This window comes from Trematomus bernacchii, unplaced genomic scaffold, assembly GCF_902827165.1.
Source record: "Trematomus bernacchii unplaced genomic scaffold, fTreBer1.1, whole genome shotgun sequence".
NCBI lineage: Eukaryota > Metazoa > Chordata > Actinopteri > Perciformes > Nototheniidae > Trematomus > Trematomus bernacchii.
The window spans coordinates 4,208,594-4,235,229 of NW_022987342.1; the positions used below are offsets into that span (position 1 = coordinate 4,208,594).

The 26,636-nt window shown below is 41.3% G+C and overlaps 1 protein-coding gene across 1 annotated transcript; it reads right to left on the reverse strand.

Annotated features, from left to right (window-relative positions):
• Positions 1–1,463: 1,463 nt before the first annotated feature.
• On the reverse strand, positions 1,464–24,809 carry naa15b (N-alpha-acetyltransferase 15, NatA auxiliary subunit b). The gene is made up of 20 exons (XM_034129845.1): positions 24,756–24,809; positions 17,775–17,859; positions 17,574–17,678; positions 16,451–16,608; positions 15,721–15,855; positions 15,113–15,266; positions 9,978–10,097; positions 9,771–9,866; positions 7,786–7,892; positions 7,509–7,581; positions 6,029–6,198; positions 5,789–5,941; positions 5,201–5,329; positions 4,829–5,042; positions 4,532–4,725; positions 4,274–4,382; positions 4,080–4,178; positions 3,823–3,966; positions 3,431–3,528; positions 1,464–3,000 (listed from the first exon to the last, which is right to left on the reverse strand). The coding sequence occupies exons 1-20, from the start codon at positions 24,807–24,809 to the stop codon at positions 2,803–2,805; spliced, it is 2,595 nt and encodes an 864-aa protein (XP_033985736.1). The 3' UTR covers positions 1,464–2,802.
• Positions 24,810–26,636: the final 1,827 nt, after the last annotated feature.

The window sequence follows — 26,636 nt, forward strand, 5'->3', positions numbered from 1 at the left end:
CAACAATCATCATACAGTACAGTGTATGCCTCAAACTCAAATAAAACACAAACTGAAATACATTTTTTTCTTTTATGGAAGATGAGCAATATATACAACGAGATATATTCATTAAAAAAAAATTATAATTGTAAAAAAAAAAAGAAATGGAAAAAAGTAATGTAAAGTGTTTTTCATAATAAAAAAAATACTTGCTCATCTTACTGTATATGCTGAATTGGCCTAACAACAAACAACTGGCCTAACAGGCCGGCGTCCTTCGTTGCGGGAGATTTCAAGGCTGCACATGTGTATCCTCCGCGGTCTTAAAATCCCCACAATGCTTTGCGCAGGGACCAATTTCCAAATCTTTGGCGGAAATCACGCTCCATTTAAGGCGGAGCCTCGCATATGACGCACACCTGTTAGCCTGTTCCACAATTCTTCGTTTTTCGAGGCTAGGAAGGATTCTAGCCTCGCTTCTGAAGGACCTGACTCGGAAGACATGTCCTACCAAGGAAGCGTCCTCGACATTGAGAAACACCCTCTGACTGGTATACTTGTTTTAGTAAGAACTTGAAAAACAAAGGGTTAAAACGTACCTTGGTCGGACCACCGGTCTTCGTTTTTAATGTTGTTTAGCTGATTAGTTAGTTTTAAGACAAAGCAACACTTCAACCTACATGCTGAATTTAACTATTTGTTTCTTTGACTCCACACAGGGCCGGATCGTGGCATAGGCAAATGCTAAGAGTGCATCCATCCATGTTGAGTTTTCAGTTATTCTTTATATTGTGTATTCCTTGGATACTGTGTTGATAGAAAATATATATTTTGTACTGTACAATTTTCAGGCTGGGGTGGGGGGCACCACCTAAAATCTTGCCTATAGGGCAGCAAATTGTTCAGAGCCGGCCCTGACTCCACCCCTGCTTCTCCCTCATCCACTCACCTGCTGTTAGAGGCGTCGTGCTGCCCTCTACTGGTGGAATTACCTCAGTCATATTTTTGTCTTTCCAAGTCAAGTAGCGAAAGGAAACATGGATGCAATTATAGGGCTATATGAAAATGAGTAGTGTGATTTTTTTAACAATTTGCAGCAAAAAAAGATTTAAAGGTTCCCCATTATACTGTTTTTCATCAATATATAAGTCTCAGATATATACAAACATGTCTCTGAAGTGTTTGGCTCAAAATACCAAACAGAACATGCATTGTAGCATCCCATAAACCCCTCTGTTTCAAAAGTGCTGATTCTGTGTCTGTTACTTTAGATGAAAAATAAGGAGCCACTCATAAAGTGGCCAAAATCTGATCAGCTCATTGTCAGACAGGTTTAAATGGATCAGGACAAAAAGTGAGCGAATCTCTCTTTTCCCTCTACACAGAGGACACACACTTATGTACAAAATACATGAAAAGTAGATTTTGCACAATAGGTGACCTTTAATTAAAACTGTAAATACAGATAAAAAAACAGTAGATTGTTTTTTTCTTTCGTTTGGTTTTAATACAAAAATCCAGATATCATACATCGCCATCTCAGATTTCATCTTTCACATTAGAACCCAAATTAGAGGAAAAAGGGGAAGAAAAGAGATTATTGGGGGGGAAAAAGAAAAAGTAAAACAACAAATTTCAGATGCTCAGACGTTTACTTGCCTTGTAACCTGTTCACTTCCGTCACCTTGGGAAACGGGCCTGGATGCTGAACTCTGACCTCTTGGAGCAATTTTAACTAGCAGAGTTCCCGCTCTAAGTGATAGAATCCCTGTGTGCATGCAGATAAAACCATTTCTAACAGTGACAACAGCAACACCACAAGTGACTCTGCCAGGAGGCTCAGTGGAATCACTTCAACCAGATCTACAAATGATTATCATCAATAATACGTTTATTTGATCCATTATGGACAGGAAGGTGTCTACGGTATTGCTTAGATCTATCCAACTCTCAGAACTTGTTAGAATGTTAGAACAGCAGTGTATTTGAAAAGGAGCACTCCACACAACCTAGAGTTTTTAAATATGCTCCATATGAACAGACAGGGAACAATTTCCGAAGTTTAACCAGGAGCGAAAGCACAGTCTGACCAAAAAAAACAGAACAAAAACATGTGCGGTGACGTTCTTTGTGCCGGGCCTCTGCAGAGATCAGGCTTCCTCACTCACTCCATTGCACTGCCACTTGTAGATCGGCGGAGATCGGCGGTTACTGGAGCGTTACAGCAGATTGGCGTGTGGTCGCTGGATGTCCTCGGTGTGTACTTCTGTTCCTCAGTAACTCTTCCTGCTCAGCTTCCTACAGATCTGTCAGAGATCAGATCCACTCAGCTCAGTCTCCTGTCCCCCAGTGACAGCTGTGTCCTTTTAAAATTTAAATAACCTTTTTAAAATAAGGGGAACCGTTATTGATCATCGAGGAAAACCGGCAGTCCATGTCAGTCCATCGCGGTTTCTCCAGACAGTTTGCCAATAACTAAAGTGTATTTTCCTACTCAGCTTGGTTGTCAGCTTTATTTAAAAAAGAAAAAAAGAAGTAAAATGGCCATTCTGTTATCTTTCTCTTCCCCCCCTCTTTCCCACAAATATACACAACCGCACACATGCTCTCAACACACACACACACGCGCACACACAGTCCTGATTTTCACCAAGTGGGAGAGCCAGGCCATGCCAGACCCAATTTAAGCGGAGCCAAAAGAATGTAACACCCATTTTCGCTTCCTGTGACTGGCTCTTAACAAAATGGCTGCCAGGCGTACCACAAGGCTCAGTGCTCGGCCCAATTCCTTTTGTCATCCGCTGTTGATCTGTAGCATGCTCACATCTCGTTGGCTAGCTCTTCCGTCTCCGTGGAGACATCTCCGTTGGCGATCTTTGTGTTCTCCTCATACCCGGGAGGTGTGAAAGCTAACGTGTAGGGGTAAAGCTTGTGACACTCTGCACGGTACGACTCTGCATGCTCCTTACAGTCGCCCAGCAGGCCGCCTCGGAGACAATCCAGGACCTCTGTGCAGATCTGAAGAGGGGAGCAAAGAGAGGAAGAATTATAAAAAAACAGCAGTTCCATACGTTTTGAGATTTTTGTTTCTTAAAAGTATTTTTAAAGGCATAGTTCAGATTCTTTTTAAAAAGGGGTAGTTTTTCTCTAAATGTATTTTGTGCTGTTACACGTTTCCATGCTTAAATATTAAAAAAAGGGCTATATTTTTCCTTGTGCTGCAGCACGTGATAAGTGAACCGCTTAGAGATGCTTAGGAAATGTAATTTAATTACAATAGTCATATTTATTAAACATTCTCGGTGTTCATTCACATTATTGTTAGGATAATTTAATATCAGTCTTAAACACACACACCTTCCAAAAAAAGTGTTGACAAATAATTCAATTGTGTAGCTTTTAAGGCCTTTTCCTTTGTATTATTACTGACATTAGCATTGATGCGTACCTGTATGGTTCTGTTGTTGAGCGACTCATCTAGTGCAGTGGCCAGCTCTGTCGCCTTTGTTTCCGTCGATGAGTCCAGATACACCATCATCTTAGCAGCTGCAGGAGGGAGGAGTTTGTTAAAAAGGTGGATCAAACCCTCAAAAGTTAAATGACATGGTTCCAGACAGAAAAAACCTTGCAAATGTATGACCATTAAACAAGTGTTTGTTTTTTTCTTGTAAATGTACCACCTGGCCATTCTGTGTTTCTTTATTGGAATAAGACAGGCCTCTGTAATTGTTTGAAATGTTTAACTACAGTGGCTCTTATATGCCTTCATATATTGAGTATTAAATGGGAACCCGACCTTTTATAACAGATTGTATGTACTTGTGTGTGTGTGAGTCCTACCAGCCAGTCGGTGTGGTATGGAGTTGGAGTGCTTGGTGAGGTAAGCCTGGTTGAAGCTCGTTGCGTTGCTGTCTCCGAACAGCCGGGTGATCTCCTGCTTCAGAACCGTCCTGACCGTCTCCGGCAGCTCCGTGCTGTCAGACACTGAAGGAATGGAGGAGGGGGAGAGATGTGAGCAATGGTGTGAAGAATGTAGAAACAAACTGTGTAGTAGGTAAGACTAAAATGCTATGTAACAAAGTGGAACCCTCTCGTACCTCCTTTAAAGAAGCGTACTAGACACTGGTGTAACCATGGGTGGTCTGGGTCAATGGCCAACGCCCTCTTCACGGATTGGAGCATCAGCAGGTATTTTTCTGGAGAGAAAAAAAGACCAAATGCAAGGTAAGACGTGAGTTTCAACATGGTAAGAACTAAAGAAAAGTCACTGAATTTAAATGCTCTTGCCAACCTTTCCTGAAGTAGATCTCGAAGGCCATTAGGTGCGTGTCGATTTTGTCCTTGACCAGGTGTTTGAGAGGCATCAGGAACTTGACAGCTTCCTCCAGTGGATTTTCTACCTATAAACAGGAAGTGACAGCAAGGGAACACACATCAAATCACTGATTGCTTGCTATTCTATGTGTAGATATGTGTGCAGCATCAAAGACAAATTGCCTCGTCACTGACACTTTAGGTCTTTAGGATTTGTCATGCTCTTCTTTCTAACCTTGACCAGCTTGTCAGGTATTAGCTCCTCCTTAGGCCCGCCGATCTCCTCATCATCATCCTCCTTCTTCTTCTTCTGGTTCTTAAGCTGCTTCTCCTTTTCAGCAATCTTCTTCTCCTCCTCTAGCTGGGCCTTCTTCTGGGCTCTCCGCTGCTTGTTCCTCAGCTTCTTCAGTTCTTTGTCCGAGAGGTTAGCTAGAGAAGAGAACGGGGCGTTAACGTATGGATAAAAGCATTTTCTTTTTTCTTTTGGCCCAGGAAAGTTTTAAAATGTAAATAAAACCAGTGTGGGACTTACCGGTGTCGGCCTGCAACTCCTTGCTGTCGTCAGTCAGCGGATTGTCGTGCAGGCTCAGGTAGATCTGGATGGCGCTGGTGGCAGCCTTGTAGTAGAAGGGATGCATTCGCAGCACGTCCTCCAGCTTCAGTAGGTCCACGTAGGAGCGTAGCGTCATCTTCCGCATGCAGTAGGTGTGGAAATCAAACTGGTCGTCCGTGATCTCCACAAAATGCTGATAAGAGATGGGAGAAAAAAGGAGGAAGATGTAACAAAAAAAAAAATACAAGGATTTGACCTGTTCATGACATTTAATTTGGGTAGCTAAGGAGTTTTGCGCAAACATTGCTAGGAAAAATACACCAAGTACACTCCCTGATAATAAGGGCTCACCCTTTCAATCTCGTGGCACTTCTTGAGGGCATCCCCAAACTTGTTCATGGACTTGTAAGCGAGTGCACACTCTGTCTGGAACCACATGCACTGCATCTCGTTCAGGTTCTCCACTGCTGACGCTCCCTCCTGGACAAAGAAGCAAAAAACACATGCATGAGCAAAGTCAATTACAAAACAGGGGCATGCTCTATTGTCATGTGAGGTCAACTGCTGCAAACGGATTTGGCAAGTCAGTGTGTGTCACTGTGAACCTAATACTCCCAGGGATGTTAGGTTTGGCCATGTCAGCAGGATTTCTGAAAAACTACTGCAACAACTTTAGTGACATTTGTTGTAAGGCTGTAGCACGGGCAAAGAGAGAACTCTTAACATTTTGAAACGGATGCAATTCATGGATACATTAAATATTGTGCAGTTCCGTTAACCTTGTGGGACTGGGCATTTCATTTTATTCTACATTCATGCTTTGGTAAAATGCGTTTCCAAAGTAAATTCATAGGAAATGTTTTATGTTGTACATGTGTTAAAACAATTCTTTCTGATATTTTCAGAACCTTATCTCAGCACAGTTTGTACTTTTCTCACCCTAGTGAACTTGGAGCACATTTCCTCTGCCTCTTTCACCATGCCGGCCTTCAGCATGTACTTAGCACACTTGGAGTTGATGAATCTGTCGGCGGTGTCCAGAGCCTGGGCCTCGTCCATCCACTGAGCAGCTTCTTTGATGTTGCCAGCATGCTGTGGGAGGCTAAAGGTCAATACGGCAGTCATGACACTAACACAGCTACTCGGTAAACACTTGGACTAATGTGTGCCGTGCGTTACCTTGTAAATCTTGGCTTTGATGAGGAAGAGCTCGATGAGCGTGGGAGTGCTGTCGATGGCGGCGTTGATGTAATCTAGAGCCAGAGTCTGTTGGTCAATCATGTCGTAATGCTGAGCCAGGAAGTACTGTACCCAGAGCAACGTGGTCGGAGGTTCCTCTTTACCGTCATCTGCCACAGTACAGGAGAGATTGCGTAAGTTCACGTCTTTACGATTACTAAGAAAAAAACTACAGTTAACCTTGTAAGTTATGAATGCAAATGAGTAAACTTGGTTGTAATCCCTAAGATTTTATAGAAGTCAACCCCATTTTTGTTGCATTTTATCTGCAACATTCCTTTAATGGATTTAAGTTCTGAAATGTCCTCTTGTAATTATTTATTTAACATTATAAGCAGTAGAATGTACCATTCAATGCTATGGATTCATAATAACTACCTATGCAGGAAGGATTCACAAGTACATTTTCAATATGCAATTCAAATTGTTAGATATCAGCCTCGCCATTTACTGTTTGATCAAAAAGAAAACTTCTGAAAAAATATATTGATATCGAATCATTGTTGATGTTATGCTATTCAGTTGAGAGAAAGCTTGTTCTTGGCATCTCAAATTAGGAGTTGAATATGAATATGAATATGAATGTTGTTCTGGCTGATTTAGATGTGATTATTCGTGCCTGTGTCAGAAGATGGGGCACCCCTGCACATGGAGGCATTGCTGGCTCAGCTCTGCAAGCATGGCTTTATACTCTTGGGTGAGTCATTTTTTGATTCAATTGCCTGAACGACATTGACATTGCTTGGACATTAACATAAAAGGAGGTAGGGCTGCTCAATTAATCATATTTTAAATCGCAATTACGATTATGGCTTGCAACGATTACGAAAACAACGTAATCGAAATAAAACGATAATTTTTTTATTATTATTATTACTTTTTTCAAATTAAATTATTTTTTTATTGGTTTTTCAGTTGAATTATACTTAAAGTTCAGGGTAATCGACTGTTAAAAACATACTGTTCAAATTTGTTTTCTCCAATAAATGGATGTTTTCAAAGTAAATGGATAATCGTTTTTAATAATCGTGATATCAATTATTGACCCAAATAATCGAGATTATGATTTTTGCCATAATCGAGCAGCCCTACAAGGAGGCAATTCATTCAGGAAACGGTTGACCAATCATAACAGAGCCAGCCAGCTAACCAATCAGAGCAGACTGGGCTCTGGTTTCAGACAGAGGGTGAAAAGAGGTGATGCAGCACAGGCAGTATGAGAAAAATAGAGACCTTTTTGAACATTAAAGCACGTAAATAAAACATGAATAACAGAAAAAGCACAAAATACAAATATGAACCTGAAAATGAACATAATTCGTCCTCTTTAAAACAAAAGTTAAAAACTGTCTTTTACGCTACACTGCACACACAAGTTTAGAAAGACATTCATTCATTATCATCCTGATTTATTCCTCACCGTTCTGGTTGAACATTCGACAGCTCTTTAATGTGGTTTCATATCCGACCACCAACTCCTCTATTATTGCCACCTGCAAAGAGAAAGAGGACAGAGTACATTAGATCACCTGCAGAAACCTTGGGAATAACTTAAATCTAGCACACTAGAATCTTTCCTTCAGATTGACCTCGCTTGCTTCAGTGCATTATGTAAGCTGGTTCAAAGTGAGGTGAGGATAAAAGTGTCTTTGTGATTTAGATCAGTTATCCGACATGTCTTGCAGCAGTGCTGTCACCTTTTCTTTGTTGATGTACAGCGACTTCAGGGTGGTGAAGACGGGCGGGCAGCCCTTACTGAAGTTCAGCCGCAGATACCTGTCCAGACACTCTCTGAACTTCTCGCCTGCAGAAAAAAATTAAACGAGATGGAGAAGAACAGAAAACTGCACTTTGCAACACACGGGAAGAAAATAAGGTAATCACTTAAAGTGGAATAAAAACTGGGAACACAAACAGAGTGGTGCAGTGATGACGTTACCATCTCAAAAGGCTCCCTTGACTAAAAGTGGGATTTTTCAAATTTTGGAGCAATGAAGAAAATAAGATATTTGGCAAACACGTTTATTATACTAAAATGTTTTGTTCAGCAGGATAATCTAAATGTATTAACACTACTTATGATTTTTAAAGCATAACATTTAATGGGCAGAAGTAAAAAGCTAACGGTTAGTTAAAAACGACATCATGGTTGCGAATCACCACTGTTAAGCTAAAGGCAACTGATGTTTAGTCGTCTAATTTATTTAGTATCTTACGTTTTTATGACACATAGGAACTTCGGACATTCAATGTGGTGTGATAACTGATGTATTATATGTCGTAGGACAAAACCTGAAAAATGTTTTAACCACAGACCTTATTTTAGTAATCTAACCACCAACAATACAAACAAAAAAAAGCCGACTTTTGCCCTTTTCAGACCAACGCGGTTCCAGGGCCGGTTCGGAGCTAGAGCCTGATAAGCACCGTTTTTTCCTGTTCACACCGCAGCGGAGCCGCCTCTTTTCCCCGTAAACCGGTTCTTACTTAGCACGAAAAAAGTAAGAAGCAAGAACCGTATACGTCACACTTAAGTCGGAGGGGGGCGAGATTAACCTGAGCTAACAGTTTATGGCGAGAACGGCAAATAAAAGTAGTAACAAGCAGTAGCGCTGAGCAAAGTGACTAGAAGGCAACCACACACTTATAAAAAAAAAACACACTTTATAAAGTCAGGCAACACTAACCAGGCTTAGTGTGATTCTGTTTATTTGTACCTTACTTTGACCATCCGTTCGCTGTTATTGATCATTGTGGAGAGCAGGCAGACGTTTTGTATTATAGCAGCTATCGGATGGAATCAATACATGGGCTGCACAGGTTGTCATGTCCGACTATCACAAGTAGAATCATAATGAAAAATACGCCGGTAAAATGTGCCTGTAGAAAACGGCTTATGCCACAATAGGATAGCAACAAATAGTAAAGATAGTCAGTTTAGCTTCGGTTGCTATGCTAACATCACCCATTTTATACCAGAGAAACTTTCATAACAGCTTTGTGATGCCAAACAGCGTCAATTCAGACTGACACACATTCACTTAAGGGGAATTGGGGATATGTATCAGCTGCTTGTGTGACAGTCAGACAGTGAAGACTTTACAGCGGCCGCTGCCGTGAGTTAACGGGAGAATAAACTCCCGTGGAAGAGCAGCCAGCACTGCAGCGGTCGGTAAATGCCGCTGAAACACATTAATAAACAATGAACCACGGCACTCTGGAGAAAAGTATAAGGTTGGAGAAGTAGTTATTTAATTTAATCTGGCTTCGTATGATTAAAAGCAACACGATCATCGACCCAACGCATCCCCCATTGTTGTTGTTGTGAGCGCCGTTGGGGAGAAAATCAGCGACGTAAACGGTGACGTCATGACGCAGCCGCGGCAGCACCAGTCGGGCTCTGGGCGGTGTGAACAAAACGGGGGCTGAAAATAAAAACCGGTTCCGAACCAGAAGAGCGCAAGCACGGAGCTAGAACGGGAACCGCCTTGGTGTGAAAGGGGCATTAGAGACAAGGGAACTGGAAGTTCTAAAATGCTAACTCCGTTTTTAGAACTCATTCCTGCACCACGAATACAATCAAACAACGATAGCTTTAGTGAGCTGTTAGCTAATTATTTTATTGCTTGGACATGGATGACTGAAGTCACTGTTGAAGTTGATAGGAGATTATTGGCCTTACCCAACAGGAAGTTAAGGGGGAGCCGGCGAGGAACCAGTCCTTTGGGGAACTTCTCCCAGGCGTCTTCATAGATTTTTTGTCTCTCTTCTATACTGCCTGGAGTTAAAGAAAAATGTAATGTTGACAATTGTAGCTTTTACAATGAATGTGGACATTTTAATATTCCGTCAATATGGTGTTTCAAACAGAAAGCATAAAGTGTCCTACCTGGCTTCAGGGCACCTTCCAAGCCTCGGTAATAGGCCCAGTTCTCGGGATTCCTCTCCTGCAGACGGCGGTAGACTTGTGTCGCGTCATCGAGACGCTCCAACTTCAACAGGATCTCTCCTATAGAAACATGACAGAAGGGTGTTAAAGTACATAAAAAGGGTCACAATATGTAGGATTTCCACTGACAACTCAACGTTAAAGCTGGAGAAATGTATGAAGTATGAATTGGAATCTTGGAAAAAAATAAAAAATGCCATCTTCGTATCACTTCTCACAGGCAGCAGATAAAACGTGTTGCCTGTTCTGTTGAGCATTAAGATATCTCATAACATGAACAAACATCATTTTGTGTTTTCGTCCATGCTGATTCTGCTCAAGCTGTATATTCAAAGTCTGAGTAACAGAGTGCTTTGCAAGGTTATCTCGTCAAATTGCCCATCATGTTTCATATTCTTTGCCAGAACAAAGGGCAGAGATTGCTGAAGGACTCAATGTAATGGGCATATCGACTATTGTATAATAACATTATTAGTGCGAATGCTGTGCAACAGCATTCCACTATAGTTCTTCAAATCTTTATCTATATATATCTATATATATCTATATATATATCTATCTATATATATATCTATCTATCTATATATATATCTATATATATAGATATATATCTATATATATATATATATATATATATATATATAGATATATATATATCTATATATATATATCTATATATATAGATATATATCTATATATATCTATATATATATATATATATATATATATATATATATATATAGATATAAAGATTTTCAGCACATGATGGGAAACTTTCATATATTAATATTTTATACTGAAATATTCAGCTTTTTAAACTCTTTTTTTTAACATGTAACTCAATGGGAGGAACCTTCAAATCCTCTTTTACCTACACCTTACGCCAAATGCTTCTCCTTCCACATACTTTCAGCTAGAGACTTAATTCCAACTTTAAAATGATCACAAGACCTTCAGCTATCAAGTTCTTTAGATTTTTCATATATGTTATACTTTTTGAGATATTTAACTTAGTTTGGAGCTTGGTAAAGAGGCCTTCTTCAGATTTTAACATTAGTGTGTATTGCGCAGCTCGTTGTCTAGAGTGCTTTGATCTCAAAACAGAGTGGAGGAGTGCTTGAAATTCGCCCAAAAATAAACCTGCCATAATTCCCAAACCCTACACTCCTTGGACATCATCATGAAAAACGTAGGAAAACCTCTCCTACGTTGAAAAAATAAATAAAAATGAAGCAAAAAAATTAAACAAAATGTCTCTTGAGGGCATGAAGTGACAAAAACGTTCAATGTGTCTCCATTAACCTGTTAACCCCCGAGCCTGTTTTCCAGGTCTCAGGCTCGAAAATGACATTCCCAGAACAAATGACCATAACTTCACTTCTAAAAGGGGAAAATTAATAATCTTTTTTCTCAAAGCAATGATAAACCTGTGAGTTGGATGTAGAAGAGTCAGAATCAATATAGATGTTTTTTATTTTAAAGTAAATTCAGATTGAACATAGTAAAAAAATGTAAATTATTGTGTCCGTCCAAAAAAAACACATTACTTGTAGTCAAAACCACCTTTGAAAGGTAGACTAAAAGCTTTAGGAATCCAAACTATAACATATATTAAGTACCCTGTATCAAGATTGATGCAAAACAAGTGAAATTTGACCTTTTTAGAGAGATTTAGCAACAAGGAAACCACTTCTGGGGTCATTTGGGTGGATTTGACCTATCTCTGGCCCCCCTTGGTCGATTTTGATGGTTGACATCTCTTTTTAACCGCTAGAGCCAATGGAATCGAGGGAAAGTTCCACATACACACACACACACGTTACCAAATAAGAAGTGAGAGTGACACGTAGCCAAAACCGGAGCTGCGACACACTCTGGTAATGTGGAGTTACCATGGCAACGCATCCCTCGCCAAAAAACACGATGTCGCTGTAACTCAAATTGACACGGTCCGATCGCCCCCCAATCTTCACTTGTATATCAACGGTCCATGCCTTAACAGCTCTACGCCAAATCTGACATCTCACCATATGCCGTTTCCATGGAAACGCATCCCTCGCCAAAAAACACGATGTTGTCGTAACGCCTAAGAAAAGGGTCAAAACAGCACCAGACTTCAGATAATGGTTAATGGTCCAGCCCTCAACATGTCTATGTGCCAATAGTGAGTTTTCCTCAAAAGCTGTTGCCATGGCAACGCATCCCGTGCCATAAAACACGATATTGCTATTTATGACCATTTTCATAGGAGTTATCCTATGAAAATGGTCAAAAAGTGCTCAAACTTCACGTGTGCTAACAGTCCAGCCGTGAAGACATCTACGTGACAGTTTTGAGATTTCTTCAAATGCCGTTGCCATGGCAACACAATGCTCACCATGAAACACGGTTCTCATAACTTCAGTGAAAATGCTCCAAACGGCCCAAAACTTCACAGGTTTGGTAACGATGCAGCCATCAACACATCTACACGTATTATGGGGTTTCATCAAATGCCGTTGCCATGGCGACAGATCACTCGCCATCAAGTTAGTTAAAAAGTTTGCAGTTAAAATATTTTGATGCTTTTCAAAGCCTTTTTACTTTCTTTTCTTCTCTTATCACACATTCCTTCACTACTACCATAGACTGTATATATAAATGGACGTAGTTTCCGTGACGTCACCCATAGGATTCTGCAGAGTGGCCGAGAAGCCCTTAGTAGGCGGAGTCGGCCACTAACCTCTCGACAGTTACGTCAGAGTCTAACTCCCACCTGATCCAAATAATGGCAAAGAGGCAGAGCTGAGGCGGGACCTGCTGCCACCGAGCTGGAAGTTCCAGAGCTAGCTCAGAAGCTAAGCTAACATGAAATACATGCATACCAAGTTACTGCGTGGCACTTTGGTTTTGATAAAACAGTGTAGTTCCACTATATAAACGTTACATTCATAATCAAACGAGACGATCTGCAAGAGAATTAGCTATTTTTTGTTATTCTTAATGCTTGTCATTCACACGTTAATAAAATAAAATAAGTACCGATACATAGCAGAACAATTGTGGCGATGTTCAGCTTAATAAGCCTTGTTCAACATAATTTATTTAGCCAATACTACAGCGGGCTGCAGGCGAACCAAGTCCGCGTTTCGCTGCATTCCTTGATCTCCAGTTATAACGCCGGACTCCGCCCCGGAGCTAACGGAGCCACCACTGGGATAATAGGGTCCCCTTTTAACATTTGCTCCCATTTAGCATTATGGGCGTCATAGCCATAGACTATAAAAGTCTTACCCAAGGCTGAATCATAAACTAAACTGTATGTATGTATGTATGTATGTATGTATGTATATATATATATATATATATATATATATATATATATATACACACATGTATAAAGGGTTACGTCCTTAGCTGGCTAATAAGCTATATAACAAGCTAAGCTAACAAGCACACAAACACCTGATAACGGGGTTAACATGTATAATATTATCATTTTAGACTTCTTGGAAGTTCTGTTAGTACATTCAACCGCACAGCACGACATTTTAATTGTCTGGTATTTGTAATAACATTCCCTAAAAGGCACCATCACCACGAACACGGCTAAAGGGTCAAGTACAGTAACTACAACTAGCTAATGTTGTAGCCTAGCAGAGTGGACAAGTTGCTGTTAGTTGACAGTGAGGCACGTACCTGTCCATCAAAGTGACCACGCCCTAATTTATGTAAAAACTTTAAGACCTAATATAAATAAAAGGGTCGCGTTATAAAACAATTCACTCAACAATTAATAATCATTAAGGTGGAATCTAACTATATCTCGAATACATTTTATTGCATCATGGGGTAGAAACATGTTTATTTCTGCTGTAAAGTTGGGCATTTTAACATGGGGGTCTATGGAAATTCATCCTTTCTGCAGTCATCGCCTATCGGCCAATAGATGAACTGTAGTTTGTGGCACTTCCTTATTGACCTCCCGGCTCTGCCCCAGAGTTTGCCGCTTGACTACTATCTGATATTGAACTCCTTCAGCCTACTTTCAGCTACAGAAACCATTCAACTATTACATTATTCAGCTATTTCAGGACATTGAGGCTATACATTTTGTTGTTTATACCTTTTAAATATTAAGCTTCTTCACCATTTGTCCTACTCTTCCAGTTTAACATTTCAATTTCAAGTTTTCAACAAAGTCATTGCAATGCATTTGAGCTGTACACATTTTGATTCAAATAATTTCACTTTTCTGCATTTCTCCACTATGTTCAGCAACACACTTACTTGGTTTTTGTAGCTAAAAGCAGCTACAGAGACCATTCAACTAATAACATATTCAGCTTTTTCAGCTAAATTCAGCAACAAATATACACAGTTTGCAGCATTCGCACGCATTTTCAGCAGGAAATGCATTTTCTAGTTACATCTCATGTTATTACTTGGATTACGCTTTTATCCACCGCAACCTAAATACACTTCAATACCGTGGACATGCCATTCAGAGCAATTAGGGGTTGACCAAGGACACTTCTACATATAGACTGCAGGGGTTGGGATCAGCCACTGACCCTCTGATTGGTAGATCAGCACTTTGAACCCCTGAGCCATTGCCGCCTCAGTAGGTGTACAACATGCACCCAGGAAGTGCGCCGGACGCTGGTGGTAAAACTTCTGTGTCAGTCAATGACTTACATAGGGAAAGAGACGTATGTATATCAGCAAATACTTTTTTTGAAGTAAATTAGCTACCCAGTACCAACACTTTTAAAGCCTTTATTAAACCATTAGGGTCTTAAGGTTGTAAAATGCGCTAATAGTCAAATCCAGAGTTGTTTCCCTCTCCATTTACCCAACTGAGCAGTGAGAGTGCGCATGCTCTATGAGCCCAGATACGATTACTTTTGCCCCTCGAGAGGCAGGCCATTTTGGCTTTACGCACCACTGAGCAACTTTCATAGGAATGGCGTCCCGGATCCAACCACCACCCTTCTTTGTTGGACAGCTTCTCTACCCCACTAGTAAACACGCGTTTACCCTGATATGCTCGTGTTTTAACAAGAGACTTCCCAGGTGAGACCTCAGTGACCCACCTCGTGTCTCCTCCACAGCCAGTTTGTCACAGATCTGCTTCTCATAGTTGTTCAGATGCTCCAGGGCCTCCTTGTAGAGGCCTGCCTCCCTCAGCACCTGGTTCTGGTACAGCAGCAGCTCGCTGTACTCGTAGTCTACTTTGTCCGGAGACGTCTGGAGAAACAAATGGGCGTGAAATCAATATTATTAACGGTTGCCTAGTCACGCCAACCTGTTGTGTAATATGTAATATATATATATTAATATGTAATATATATATATATATATATATATATATATGGCACAAAGACAGGAAGCAGAATGGTCTTATCAGGAGCGAGCCAGAGAATGGGAGCTTTATTGTAGTAATATATTTAAAACCTTTGGGAAAAAAGACTGCCAGGCTTAAAAGCACATATTAAAGTCTTTGATCAATAATCAAGTTTGATAGATGTGATGACAAAATGACAAGAAAACCACAGTTTTTTTTAGACACAAAGGCTTCAGAGGTTCACCAGTGGGGCATTTACTCATGTATATAATGCTGTAGATCAAAAACGAGAAATCTCCTAAACCAACTCATCTCTGGGTTTAGGACTCATTCTTGCACCACTCCATTGGGTCTAACCTGTTGTGTTTTCCGGAACTCCTCAATGATCTTTGCGGCCATCTCGTAGTCTTCCAGGAGGTGATAGGCGATGGCGTAGCCGATCCAAGAGGCCCGCTGTGCTGGACGCAGCTGCAGCAGCTGGTACCGTGTCTCCTAAAAAAGAAAGAAAGATATACAAATGCAGGTTTATCTTGCCATGCTTACCTTTGATCTTCATACCTCTTACTAATAAGCATCTAAATCCCAGGCTGTGTCCCGCGAGAGCTGTTCTACATTGTGAAGCCTGGCTGTAACCTGCTGATGTGCTCAGTCCTCCCCTAAATCAGTGCCAAACTTGGTCCTGGATAAGGCAGAGCGACAGATGGGAGTGTGTATTCCACAAAGTTCTTTTATTCTCTTATTACAAAGTAAAGTTGCCAAGTAAGGGATAATGTGAAACGAGGTGGTCATTAACTAATACAACATTTTAAGCCACTTAAATTAGACTTTCACTAACTCTCGTGTGCAAGTGAGCCATGCGTATTGGGTGTGTGTGTACTTGTATCCTGAGGGAAACAGGGAAGGAGCCTGGGAGGAGCAAAAGTGAAGTGCCAAGGCAAGTTTACATAAAAATGTAAAGCAATCTGAAAAGTCATTTTTGAGCTGTGTTCCCTATACATTTTGATGAGGTCACTAGAATGATGCTACGATCATAAGCATCACAGGATCAAATCCGAAAGCACCGCTCATGAACCCCCTGTCAGCTCACCCTGTAGCCCTCCAGGTCTCTCATCTGGATCTGCAGCAGGGACAGGTCTCGGAGGATCTGCAGGTTGTCCTTGTCCCACTTCAGAGCGTTGCGGTAACACTTGATGGCTTCGTCATACTTCTTGTCCGAGCGCTGCAGTAGGCCGTAAACGTGCCAGCCTGGTGCACGAGGAGTTAAGGAATAATCTCCATTGATTCTGATGAAATCAAACTATTATTAAAAAGGTTATAAACAAGAGTTGTGATCACTAATGAAGCTCTCCTGGTTAGAGTGGACAATCAATTTGACTTAAACCTCTGTATATAATGTAATCTGTTGCAGTGTCTGTATTGTAGCACAATGTGTAGATTATAACTTCAACTTCCTATGTTTATATACATAATTGTATTATATTTGATCATTTACATGACATTTTACATGAACTACGTTTTTTTTAACAGATTATTTTATTTTTCCTTTTAAAATTGAGCAACTGTCACAAAACCCAATTTCCACCGGGATAAATCAACTATTCTTATTGTGTTAATCACTTCATAATGATTATTTAAAATAAAAGAAATACATTTTCACAAGTGATATTATGCGAACAAATTGCCCACATTTTTTTGTCTAAATAGAGCTTGACCTAATCAACATTTTTTTATTATTATATGGTTGAATTTAACTTTAATCTATAAATAGGTCAGAAACATTTCCATCACACTTCCCTGGAGGACCAATTGATCAAAATGTCTTCTGATTAATATTAATGTTGATTTGCTGTCTAGTCTCTACCACAGGTTCTTAAGCTAAAGAGTGACTGGTGAGGTTAAAAACGACAGCAATGTGTTTCCTGCTCAGAGAAGAGTTGACATTGGGATTAGGCGGCCCAGCACTATCTGCTGGAAGAATGAACAGATTTCCCTTCGGCCTGGGAGTCACAGGGAGAGACAGAAAGAGAGAAAGAAAGAGAGCAGCGAACAGAGGAAGTGCTGACTCTACTTCACAAAGAACAGAGCTCCACAATGTGTGGCATCTCAAGGTCCTTCATTTTACAAAAGACACACGAGCTCATGGTTTTACCCACTTAACCTGGAGCATATCTACTTTAATAACACACAAATGATGACGTGGGTAAGGATACAGACGTGGCTCTTGAGGTCATTGCGCAGGCCTCTTCTCACCAGGTCGTAGGCCTCCTCCTTCTTCCCCAGACAGTTCAGGGTCAGTCCCTTCATTGCCAGGGTCTCTGCAGGGGGACAGTGAAACACCACACAGTGAGAAATATGGAACATAATATTGCCTGCTTTTCATCCATCTATCCATTCAAACGTCTGATGCTTACCTCCATGCTCTGCAAACTTGGGGTTGGACAGGATTTGTTTGCAGAACTTGAGCCCGTTTCTGTACTGCTTGTGTTCGTAACATCGCTGTCAAAGGAAGGAGAAAAAAAGTCACAATAAGCCAAGAGAAGTAGAGTGACATTTCAGAGAGACAGAAGTAATGTAATACTCAAAGAAACTAGCTCAGTAGCAAAAAGGAAAAACCATGAAAGACACATTATTTCACTTTTTGTGTGCAAAAGAAACTCCCATTGGAGGGAACTTTGGGATTTTAGCCTTTGCAGACCATTAACATGCACAAATACCTATATAACACACTACAACAAAGGGAAACCCCAATAACGCATAATAGGGCCTCTTTAAAATACCATATTCAAGTCTTGAAGTAAGAAGTTTAAGAGTTGTGGTCACAAATTCAGAGCTGGTCATAGTTGTTCCCCAGCAACAATATTATAACATCCCCAGAACATAATCAGACAATTACTCCAGAATGATTACATACAACTCTGCATGTGAGCTTTTATCAGGCTTCTGCACACAGCCAAGCTTAAATGTTGAATCAGATGTTTTACTAAGACACCCACCACAGTATTACACCACTTTGAAGGAATTACCAGCTTTTTGCCCTTGAGTTATATTTAGTATGCAGTTGCGCAATCAGTAGTATAGCACCTCTCTTTTTAAGCTGATCTCCGAGTGTGTGTGAGAGCAATAGGAAGAGTAAAGTTGGCAGAGCGCATTTTGTTGTCCCACTGCACTAATGGTGAAAAAATGACGACATTATTGAACAAGGTCTGTTTTGAAATTGTGCGTTCATTCAGTCTGTCAGAGACTTTATGAGTCAGCATACCATAATAATCTAGTGAGGCTGTCCAACAACATCATCTCTGAACCAAACCATGTTCTGAACAGCGAATATGAATTGTTGCCATCTAAATCGGAGATACAGGGTCCCTCGTTTTAATAAAGTCTGACGGAAGCAGTCCTTTGTGCACCAGTAAATTCTAACAGTAAATACAGAGCTCAATCAAATGCACGTTAAAGGGTCTTTGAGCATGTTTCTCTCAGTGATTGTGATGTTGTGTTAAATGTTTGTTTTTCTTGTATTGTGTCTTAATATCTGTCCTTGTTAATGTTGCAAATGGAGCTGCTGTGACGCAAGCCAAATTTCAGACTTGATCAGACCATTAAAAAAGGTCCCATGTCATGGCCATTTCTACTGATCATAATTCCATTGTTGAGGTATACTAGAATAGATTTACATTGTGCAATTTTCCAATGTGTATTCACTCTGTCCTAAACGGCTTGTTGGAGCTCCTGCCCCCCCCCTCCCTGTGAGCCCAGTGTGCTCTGATTGGTCAGCTCGCCCACTCTGTTCTGATGAGTCCACCACCGTTACAGCGGAACATCAGTGATTATGTGTTACAATGGCGTTAGCAACCAGTAATGACACCAGTGATGACAAACAGATGAGAATGCTGCGTGGGGTCTGGGTGTCGTGTTGGCGGGACATTGCTGCTGTGAGGAGCGGACAGTGTGAGCTGGATTACTAGTGTCGTTTCCTTGTTGCTGCGTGGGGTCTGCGAGACAGCACGAAACTGAGCCTGAACTCAGCCTGAGCACCATGGACGCGGGAAGGGGGGGTGCTGAGGGGGCTGCAGCACTCCCCCCATTATTTACTTTTAACCCAATTTGAAACAAGAGAAAATGCTGTCAGCAACGTCTACAACTAGTGTCAGTTCAGGAAGGCACACATGCATTATGCACTAATACAGATGCCAGTATGCATACATACTTTAGTGGTACATTACATATGTAAATATAGTAAGATAAACACTATTAGCTGGGCTTATTCAGCATGTTCTCTACCTCATCCAAAAATAACTTTACCCCCCCCAGAGTTATCACAGAGATTCTGCCAGAGTGCTGGCTGGAGGCTGCTGGGCTCGCTGCAGTGAGTGTAAACGGTAGATTGAGGGAAAACATTTTCCAAAGGTACTGCTACAATCCCATCATGTGGGAAGGAAGTCGGTGTGGAAGAGGAGAGTCTCTAGGTTACAACTCATAGGAAGTGCTTGGAAGTTCATTGAAATGTTATCTAAATCACAATATGTTCCAGTGAAATATCCAAACTTGTAAAGAGGCCCAATTATGCTATTTATCCGGTTTATATTTGTATTTTGTGTCTCTACTGTGTCATGTCTCCATGCTTTAATGTTCAAAAAGGTCTTTATTTTTCTCATACTGCCTGTGCTGCAGACCCTTTGTCTCAAACCAGAGCCCAGTCTGCTCTGGCCGGCTCTGTTGTGATTGGTCAACTGCTTAGAGTTGTCCCACCACTTAGCCTATCACGTACAATGTGTTGGAGCGCTAGCCAACAGAAGCACAAGTGTAACATATTGTTACTATGTTTCGGAAGTAAACAAAGGAGTCCAATCGGGGAGAGTGCATTTGAAGATAAATACCCTCTTGCGGGAACACAGGGATTTTAGCCCTTGCAGACCCTTTACATCAGTGTTTCTCAAAGTGTGGTCCGCGGACCACTGGTGGTCCGTGAGTGCCCCCTAGTAGTCCGTGAGTATATTGGTAAAATTTCACATTTTAAATAAATAAATGTAAGTTTAACGCACTCTCGAGGGAATATCTCCGCAATGCAGCGAGCTTAAGTTTCACTTTCGATTGCATGATATAGCCCAGCGCAACACCTTCATCGCACATGTTCCCACTTGTTTGTACCATTTTCAGGCGATTTGTAATCTGTTCTAGAAAAACTATGTGTTTTTTTTTAGATTTCAAGAAGCGTATAAAACAAACAATGGATGTCTTTTATGAACATGTATCCATGCTGAAAGTAGATTTAGATGTGTTAGGAGTGAGATAGAGATTATTATCTAATATATGCATCCAATGAAGCATTGCATGAAGTCTGTTGATTAATCAGAGGCTGTTGTTGGGGCTGCATAAACGTTTTCTTATTTTAGTTTTGTAGGCAGACCATGCAGGCCAGCCCGATGGTCAATAAGGTTCATGTTTTAATAGCATTTTTACAAAAAAAGCCCAGGCGAGCCTAACATGTGAAAAAATGGCTTAGACCTCAGAGAGTTACATTTGGGCCTGCAACCATAGTTTTACTGTATTTTGTTTAGAAAATCGACAGCGGAGGTTTGTGTCATACTACATGCGGTGTATTTTGCATTTCTCTCCGTAGCCAATGATCTGTGAGTCTGTTGGCTCGGAAATAAACTCCGTAATAAATGTGGTCTACATTTCATAAGAGGTGTAAAAACCTGTGAGCATTTTAAATCGCATTTGAACGAAATGCTTTAATAATCTGTATTTGTATTGTTGATTTAAAAGGCCCATGTCATGCTTTTCCGGTTATTACCCGTCCCCTTGTGTGTTATGAAGGTTTTTATGCATGTAAACGGTCTGCAGAGTCAAAAACCCTCAAAGTATACCCTGTAGCGAATAAAACTCTAACACAGTCTATGCTGCCCCAAAACGCCTCATTGGAGATTACTCATTTTCCATTGTTTACTTCCGGGTACTCTGACGTGGGGATACCCAGAGGCCACACCCTCTGCCAGCATTTCACGAAACAAAGCTTCCCAAACCTTTCAGCTATTCATGCCGAATATGTATAGCGTAGGGCACTGAAGAACGATGCTGTTCCTACTTTGTTTGGACCAGAGGGAGATTCGGGTACACAACCTGTAAGTATTCATTGTTGTTTGTGTATTTATGATGTTTAAAACAAACAAGGTATCTACCACAACTGTTTAAATGGGTAAACGTTTTTCGGGCTGCTAAATTGGGATCGCGGAGAAATGCTCTCCGCAGACCCATACTCACAGCGTTATAAACCTTTTTCTTACTCAATATCAAGCCACACTTATTGTTTTTACTTCGGCTCTGAGTGTTTGTGTGTGCTCAGGATGAGTTTCGCTTGTTCTCGCCGACCCGGAAGCCTGTCCGCTCCTCGCAGCAGATCGCAGCAACGAGCCTCTCAACGTCCCGACCAATCAGAGCACACTGGGCTCACAGGGAGGGGGGGGCAGGAGCTCCAACAAGCCGTTCAGGACAGAGAGTGAATACCGGTGAATACACATACTTTACAGAGATGTTGTATGAGAAACCAATGTGAGTTTGGAAAATTGCACAGTATAAATCTATTTTAGTATACCTCAACAATGGAATTATGATCAGTAGAAATGGCCATGACATGGGCCCTTTAATGTGTGAACGAGGCGATATAGAGAAGGTTACGCTGTCATTATTAAGCTGTAATTTGTTATATACTGTTGGAGTGGTAAGCAGGCCTATTGTTTTTGGACATTTGTGGAGTTAGTTAGGTGGTCCGTGAGTGTTTTTTTTATTGGTTAAGTCCTTTGTATGAAAAAGTTTGAGAAACACTGCTTTACATGCACAAAAACCTTTATAATCTACTACAGGAAAGGGAGAAAAAAAGCACAATAGCGCCTCTTTAAAAAATCCCTCCATTAGTGAGCTTGAAGAGAAATGAGGCGTGGCTGATCCCAACTCATTGCCCTTCAAATTCAAATGCAGCACAAAGGTTGAATTTCAGACTGATGAAATACACATTTTTACTGAGATTATTGGTGCAAGGGCCAACTTTAGGTTAAAGGCCCTGACACACCAGGCCGCCCAAACTCAATTTGGTGTGTCCCGCACCGTCGGCCGCGACACGCCTTATTTGGCCTTTCATGGCCGACGCACGGCCGATTCAACATGTTGAATCGGCCGTGCGTCGGCCACAGGCAGCCGGACAAAGAAAACACTCTGATTGGCTGTTCAGCTAGCAAATCAGTGCATGAGAAGCGACACGGTTGCTTGAGAATGTCTTCCACAAGCAACACTCCAATGGCTGATAGCTCCAGTACCGCACGACAACATGTTTTCGATGGACGAGAGTGAAAATGGAACGCACACGCTATTTGTTGTTTGTTTATATCACGTAGTCTGCGGCGACGCAACAGGCGGCGTCGGCGAGTTCTCTGGTGACTGCTTGGTGTGTCAGGGCCTTTACACTAACTGTAGGGGAAAGTGTTGCCCCCCTACCACAACAGAACACAATGTAAACTCATCAAACTCCACTGCCATGCAGAAGTTGGAGACCTGCCAACTTCTAATAATGCATTTGGGCACTCGGTCTGGGAAAGCAAAAAATAAAAATGGGGTGTGGTCCACTTCTGACTACAGCCAAAGAGAAAACGGCTTAAAATCTCATACTATATTATCACATCCCCAGTGCAGAAAGGGTAATATAACAGTACATTTATTCTGTGTTTTTCCTCATACACGTTACAATGTAACCAGACTAAATCTCTTTATGCCATTTTTAACTGCAAAGACTTGAACTTAAAAAAAGTGTTTTGCGATCCACAGACTTATTGTAGATAATATTCATGCAGAGTAACGCAAGACTGTGGCACCTGCAGTACCATACATTACAAAAAAACTGTGACATGTACAAATGAAAACAACTCAGAAATAAGAAGTGCAGGCTTTTCTTTCACTTTGATAAATGTTTCCTGCATTATTGTCCAGACAAAACAAATATTGCTTTAGTTGTCATATGCCAAGAGAATGAAAATACACAAATTCTGCACCACCTGGGTTACACAAGAAATTAACTATAATTTAAGTTTTAATTGGAAAAATGCACATTTCAGACTACACAACAGTGTGGTGCAACAACGGTTCAAGGAAAATAAATGATACCTCTGAGGTATGCGTGAAAGAAAACAGACCAACTTTTCAAGATCAAGTGCAGGTTACAGGTCTGTTTGAATGAAAGAATGTCCTCTGCCAATCTGCTGATAAACAGCCACACACTGCTAGCAGATCCCCTGCCTTTCAAAACAATGAATCTGGAAAGTGACGTTAATGGGGTCGCTGCCACACTTTTTGGAAAGTATGTAGCTAGCTTTCCATGCAGAGATGCTTAACATCATACAGCAAAATACGCACGGAAGAATACTTGTTTACTGAGTTCTTAGACAGCTCCCAAACTGTCATTTCCAATTGCAATAAAGCTATGCTTACACCACACATGTTCAACGATTCCTCTGACCCAAATCAAACTGTGTGCAGTACTTGGACACAAACATGATAGTGAGGGATGGATGGATGTAGCTAGCTGCCAGAGCACAGCAGGCCTGAGGCACCTACAGATTTGCTGACAGTCACACCGGTCCTTCGTTTTCACACATGCTCTACTATTTTGACCTTAGTCAAGCTAGACCGGTTAGGGTAAGGTGTGCATCCAACGTCATCCTATGATGACAGATTAAGAGTGACAATTAGCCTAAACTACCTAAAGTCTGCTAAACCAAGATATCCAACACTAGTTGCTAGCGTTAGCCGATTAGCTAACGTCAAATGGCCAGCCGGTGTGCTGAGCTTGCATAGCTGGATAGCATGGCCCTCATACGACACAAGTCAAACTTAGATATATATTCGGGTAAAACACCTGCTATGCAATAATATAACAACAAACGTTGAGCCAAACCGCTATAAGAGGTGGTTTGAAGAGTTAACTAAAGAGCCCACACGACCGTTAAACTGGCTAGCATGTTAGCATCGTGGAGGGTAGCGTCAAGTTATGGCTTGTTGTGTGTGACAAGCGGAGCGGCCTCCTGCAACTAACTAGCTGTCCGGCTATTTAAAGCCGTACCAATTTGCTTATTAGTGAGACTGCATTTTTTTTAAACTTCAACATATCTGTCAAAATCACTACAAAGTCCAGAACAACCATTTTAGCTTCACGTTACGTTGACAGCGCATGTCAGGGCCGGGCTAGCTAGCCCATTCAATTATGCCATTTTGCTAACACACTGACGCTAGCGCTAGCAGCCGGGAGCTACACTGGCACACAGAGTGCCGCCGATTAAGCTTTTGACCCGCCAGTGTTCTGCATTAACGACACATAACGTTATGCAACGCTTTAATAATCAACTCACCAAAATCCTCTTGAAGAGAGCGTTCTCTTTCGGCGGCAAAGTAACTGTCGGCATTGTTGCGGTTGAGATCAGTTTCTCCCTCGACCTCAGCACATGTAGCTAAAGTTAGCCCGGGTAGTCAAGAGGAGTAGAGCTGAGTGATGGCTCGACTGCTCGCTTCAGCCGCTCGATTGCTCCGTCTCCTCTCACTTCTTCCTCACGTGATGACGGAAGCTCCGACACCTTTCAAAATGGCGGCGGGGGCCTTTTATGAGACGGACCCTGGCAGATTGGGATAACCAGGGGATAACTAATGTCAAATATCCGCTTCAAACATGTTTTTCAGACATATAAAATACTCTGCGTACATTAAAAAGTTGTATTTGATGGGTTTTTTTCCCCCACGTAAAGTACAACTACCTGGTTAAAAATAAAAATAGAAGCATTCCATCTAGCAATATGTAAACATTCAGAAACTTAAAATGTGCAAATGTTATGTATATTTCAAATCTATATATTTAAACGTGTCAGCAATAATGTCAACCTTTTAATATAGTATGCCAATCAGTGGCGTAACAAGGTTGTGATTGGCCCCGGTGCAAATATTGTTTTGGGCCCCCCCATCGCCCCAAACATAAGCGCACGCTCATGCGCTCACACACGCATGGACATACACTCTCTCTTGTCATTTCTCTTTTGAGCGCCGCTCTTGTGCTTTGGTTTGCTGTACATTATAAATGCAAGCTATTACATTTTGTATAATGCTGCTAGCTACAACTTGGTTACTTTGAAGACTGCGTGAACCGGTCAATGCCAAAATATATATATATATTTTTTTTTAATTGCATGGGCCCCTGGTCGGCTCTGGGCCCTGGTGTGTTGCACCGGCTGCACCGTCGATAGTTACGCCACTGATGCCAATACATACACAGTGTAGATTCAGCCCTATATTAGATATTAAATATGACAATTCACATTTGGGCAAAGACAAAGTGTTGATATGTTTCTGCGCTCAAGCCAGTTAAACAAAGAAGTTGAATGTGAATATTGGAGATATTCCAGGCGTAAAGAAAACTAGGTTCAGACATATCAAATGGATATCCAATTTGCAGAGGTGTGGACTTGAGTCACATGACTTGGACTCGAGTCAGACTCGAGTCACCAATTTGATGACTTTGGACTCGACTTGACAAAATCACAAAACACTTGCGACTCGACTTGGACTTGAACACCAATGACTCGGGACTTGACTTGGACTTGAGCCTTCTGACTTGAGGTGACTTGATCATTTAATTCAGGGGTCTCCAACACGCTGATCGCGAGATGCCGTCAGAAGAGCAGACTCCCGTCGGGGAGAGCAGAATCTTCAGCCGCTGCAACTCTTGCTGTGAATCCATGCAGGCAGGGGCGGGACTTTATTTTGATGAGCCACCATGCGGCCAATCATATGCGAGGACACACTGGGATCATACCATTATGTGAAAGAAGGGTGGAGGGCAGACGCTCGAAAGACAGCAGGTGTAGTGGTACAGGCCAGCTACACAGAGCGACGGGGAGACAGATTTAAATGCAAGCGCGTCGGAAAATGTCAAGAAATTAGCGAAAATCGAAAAAAGTAGCAGCATCTGGCTGCATTTCAATGATATTGGAGAAAGCAAAGCTGAGTGCAGGATTTGTCAAATGAAAATAACCTTGAGAGCAGGGTTTTTTTTTTTGGTAACCACTCAGGATTTATTGCCAGAGGTGGGAGAGGTTCAGATCTTGTACTTGAGTAAAAGTACCTGTGTGTAGGAATACTCGGTTACAATAAAAAGTCCTGCATTCAAAATGTAAAAGTACAAAAGTATTAGCATCAAAATATACTTAAAGTACCACCTGCAGAGGGATCTAGATTCAGGTGTT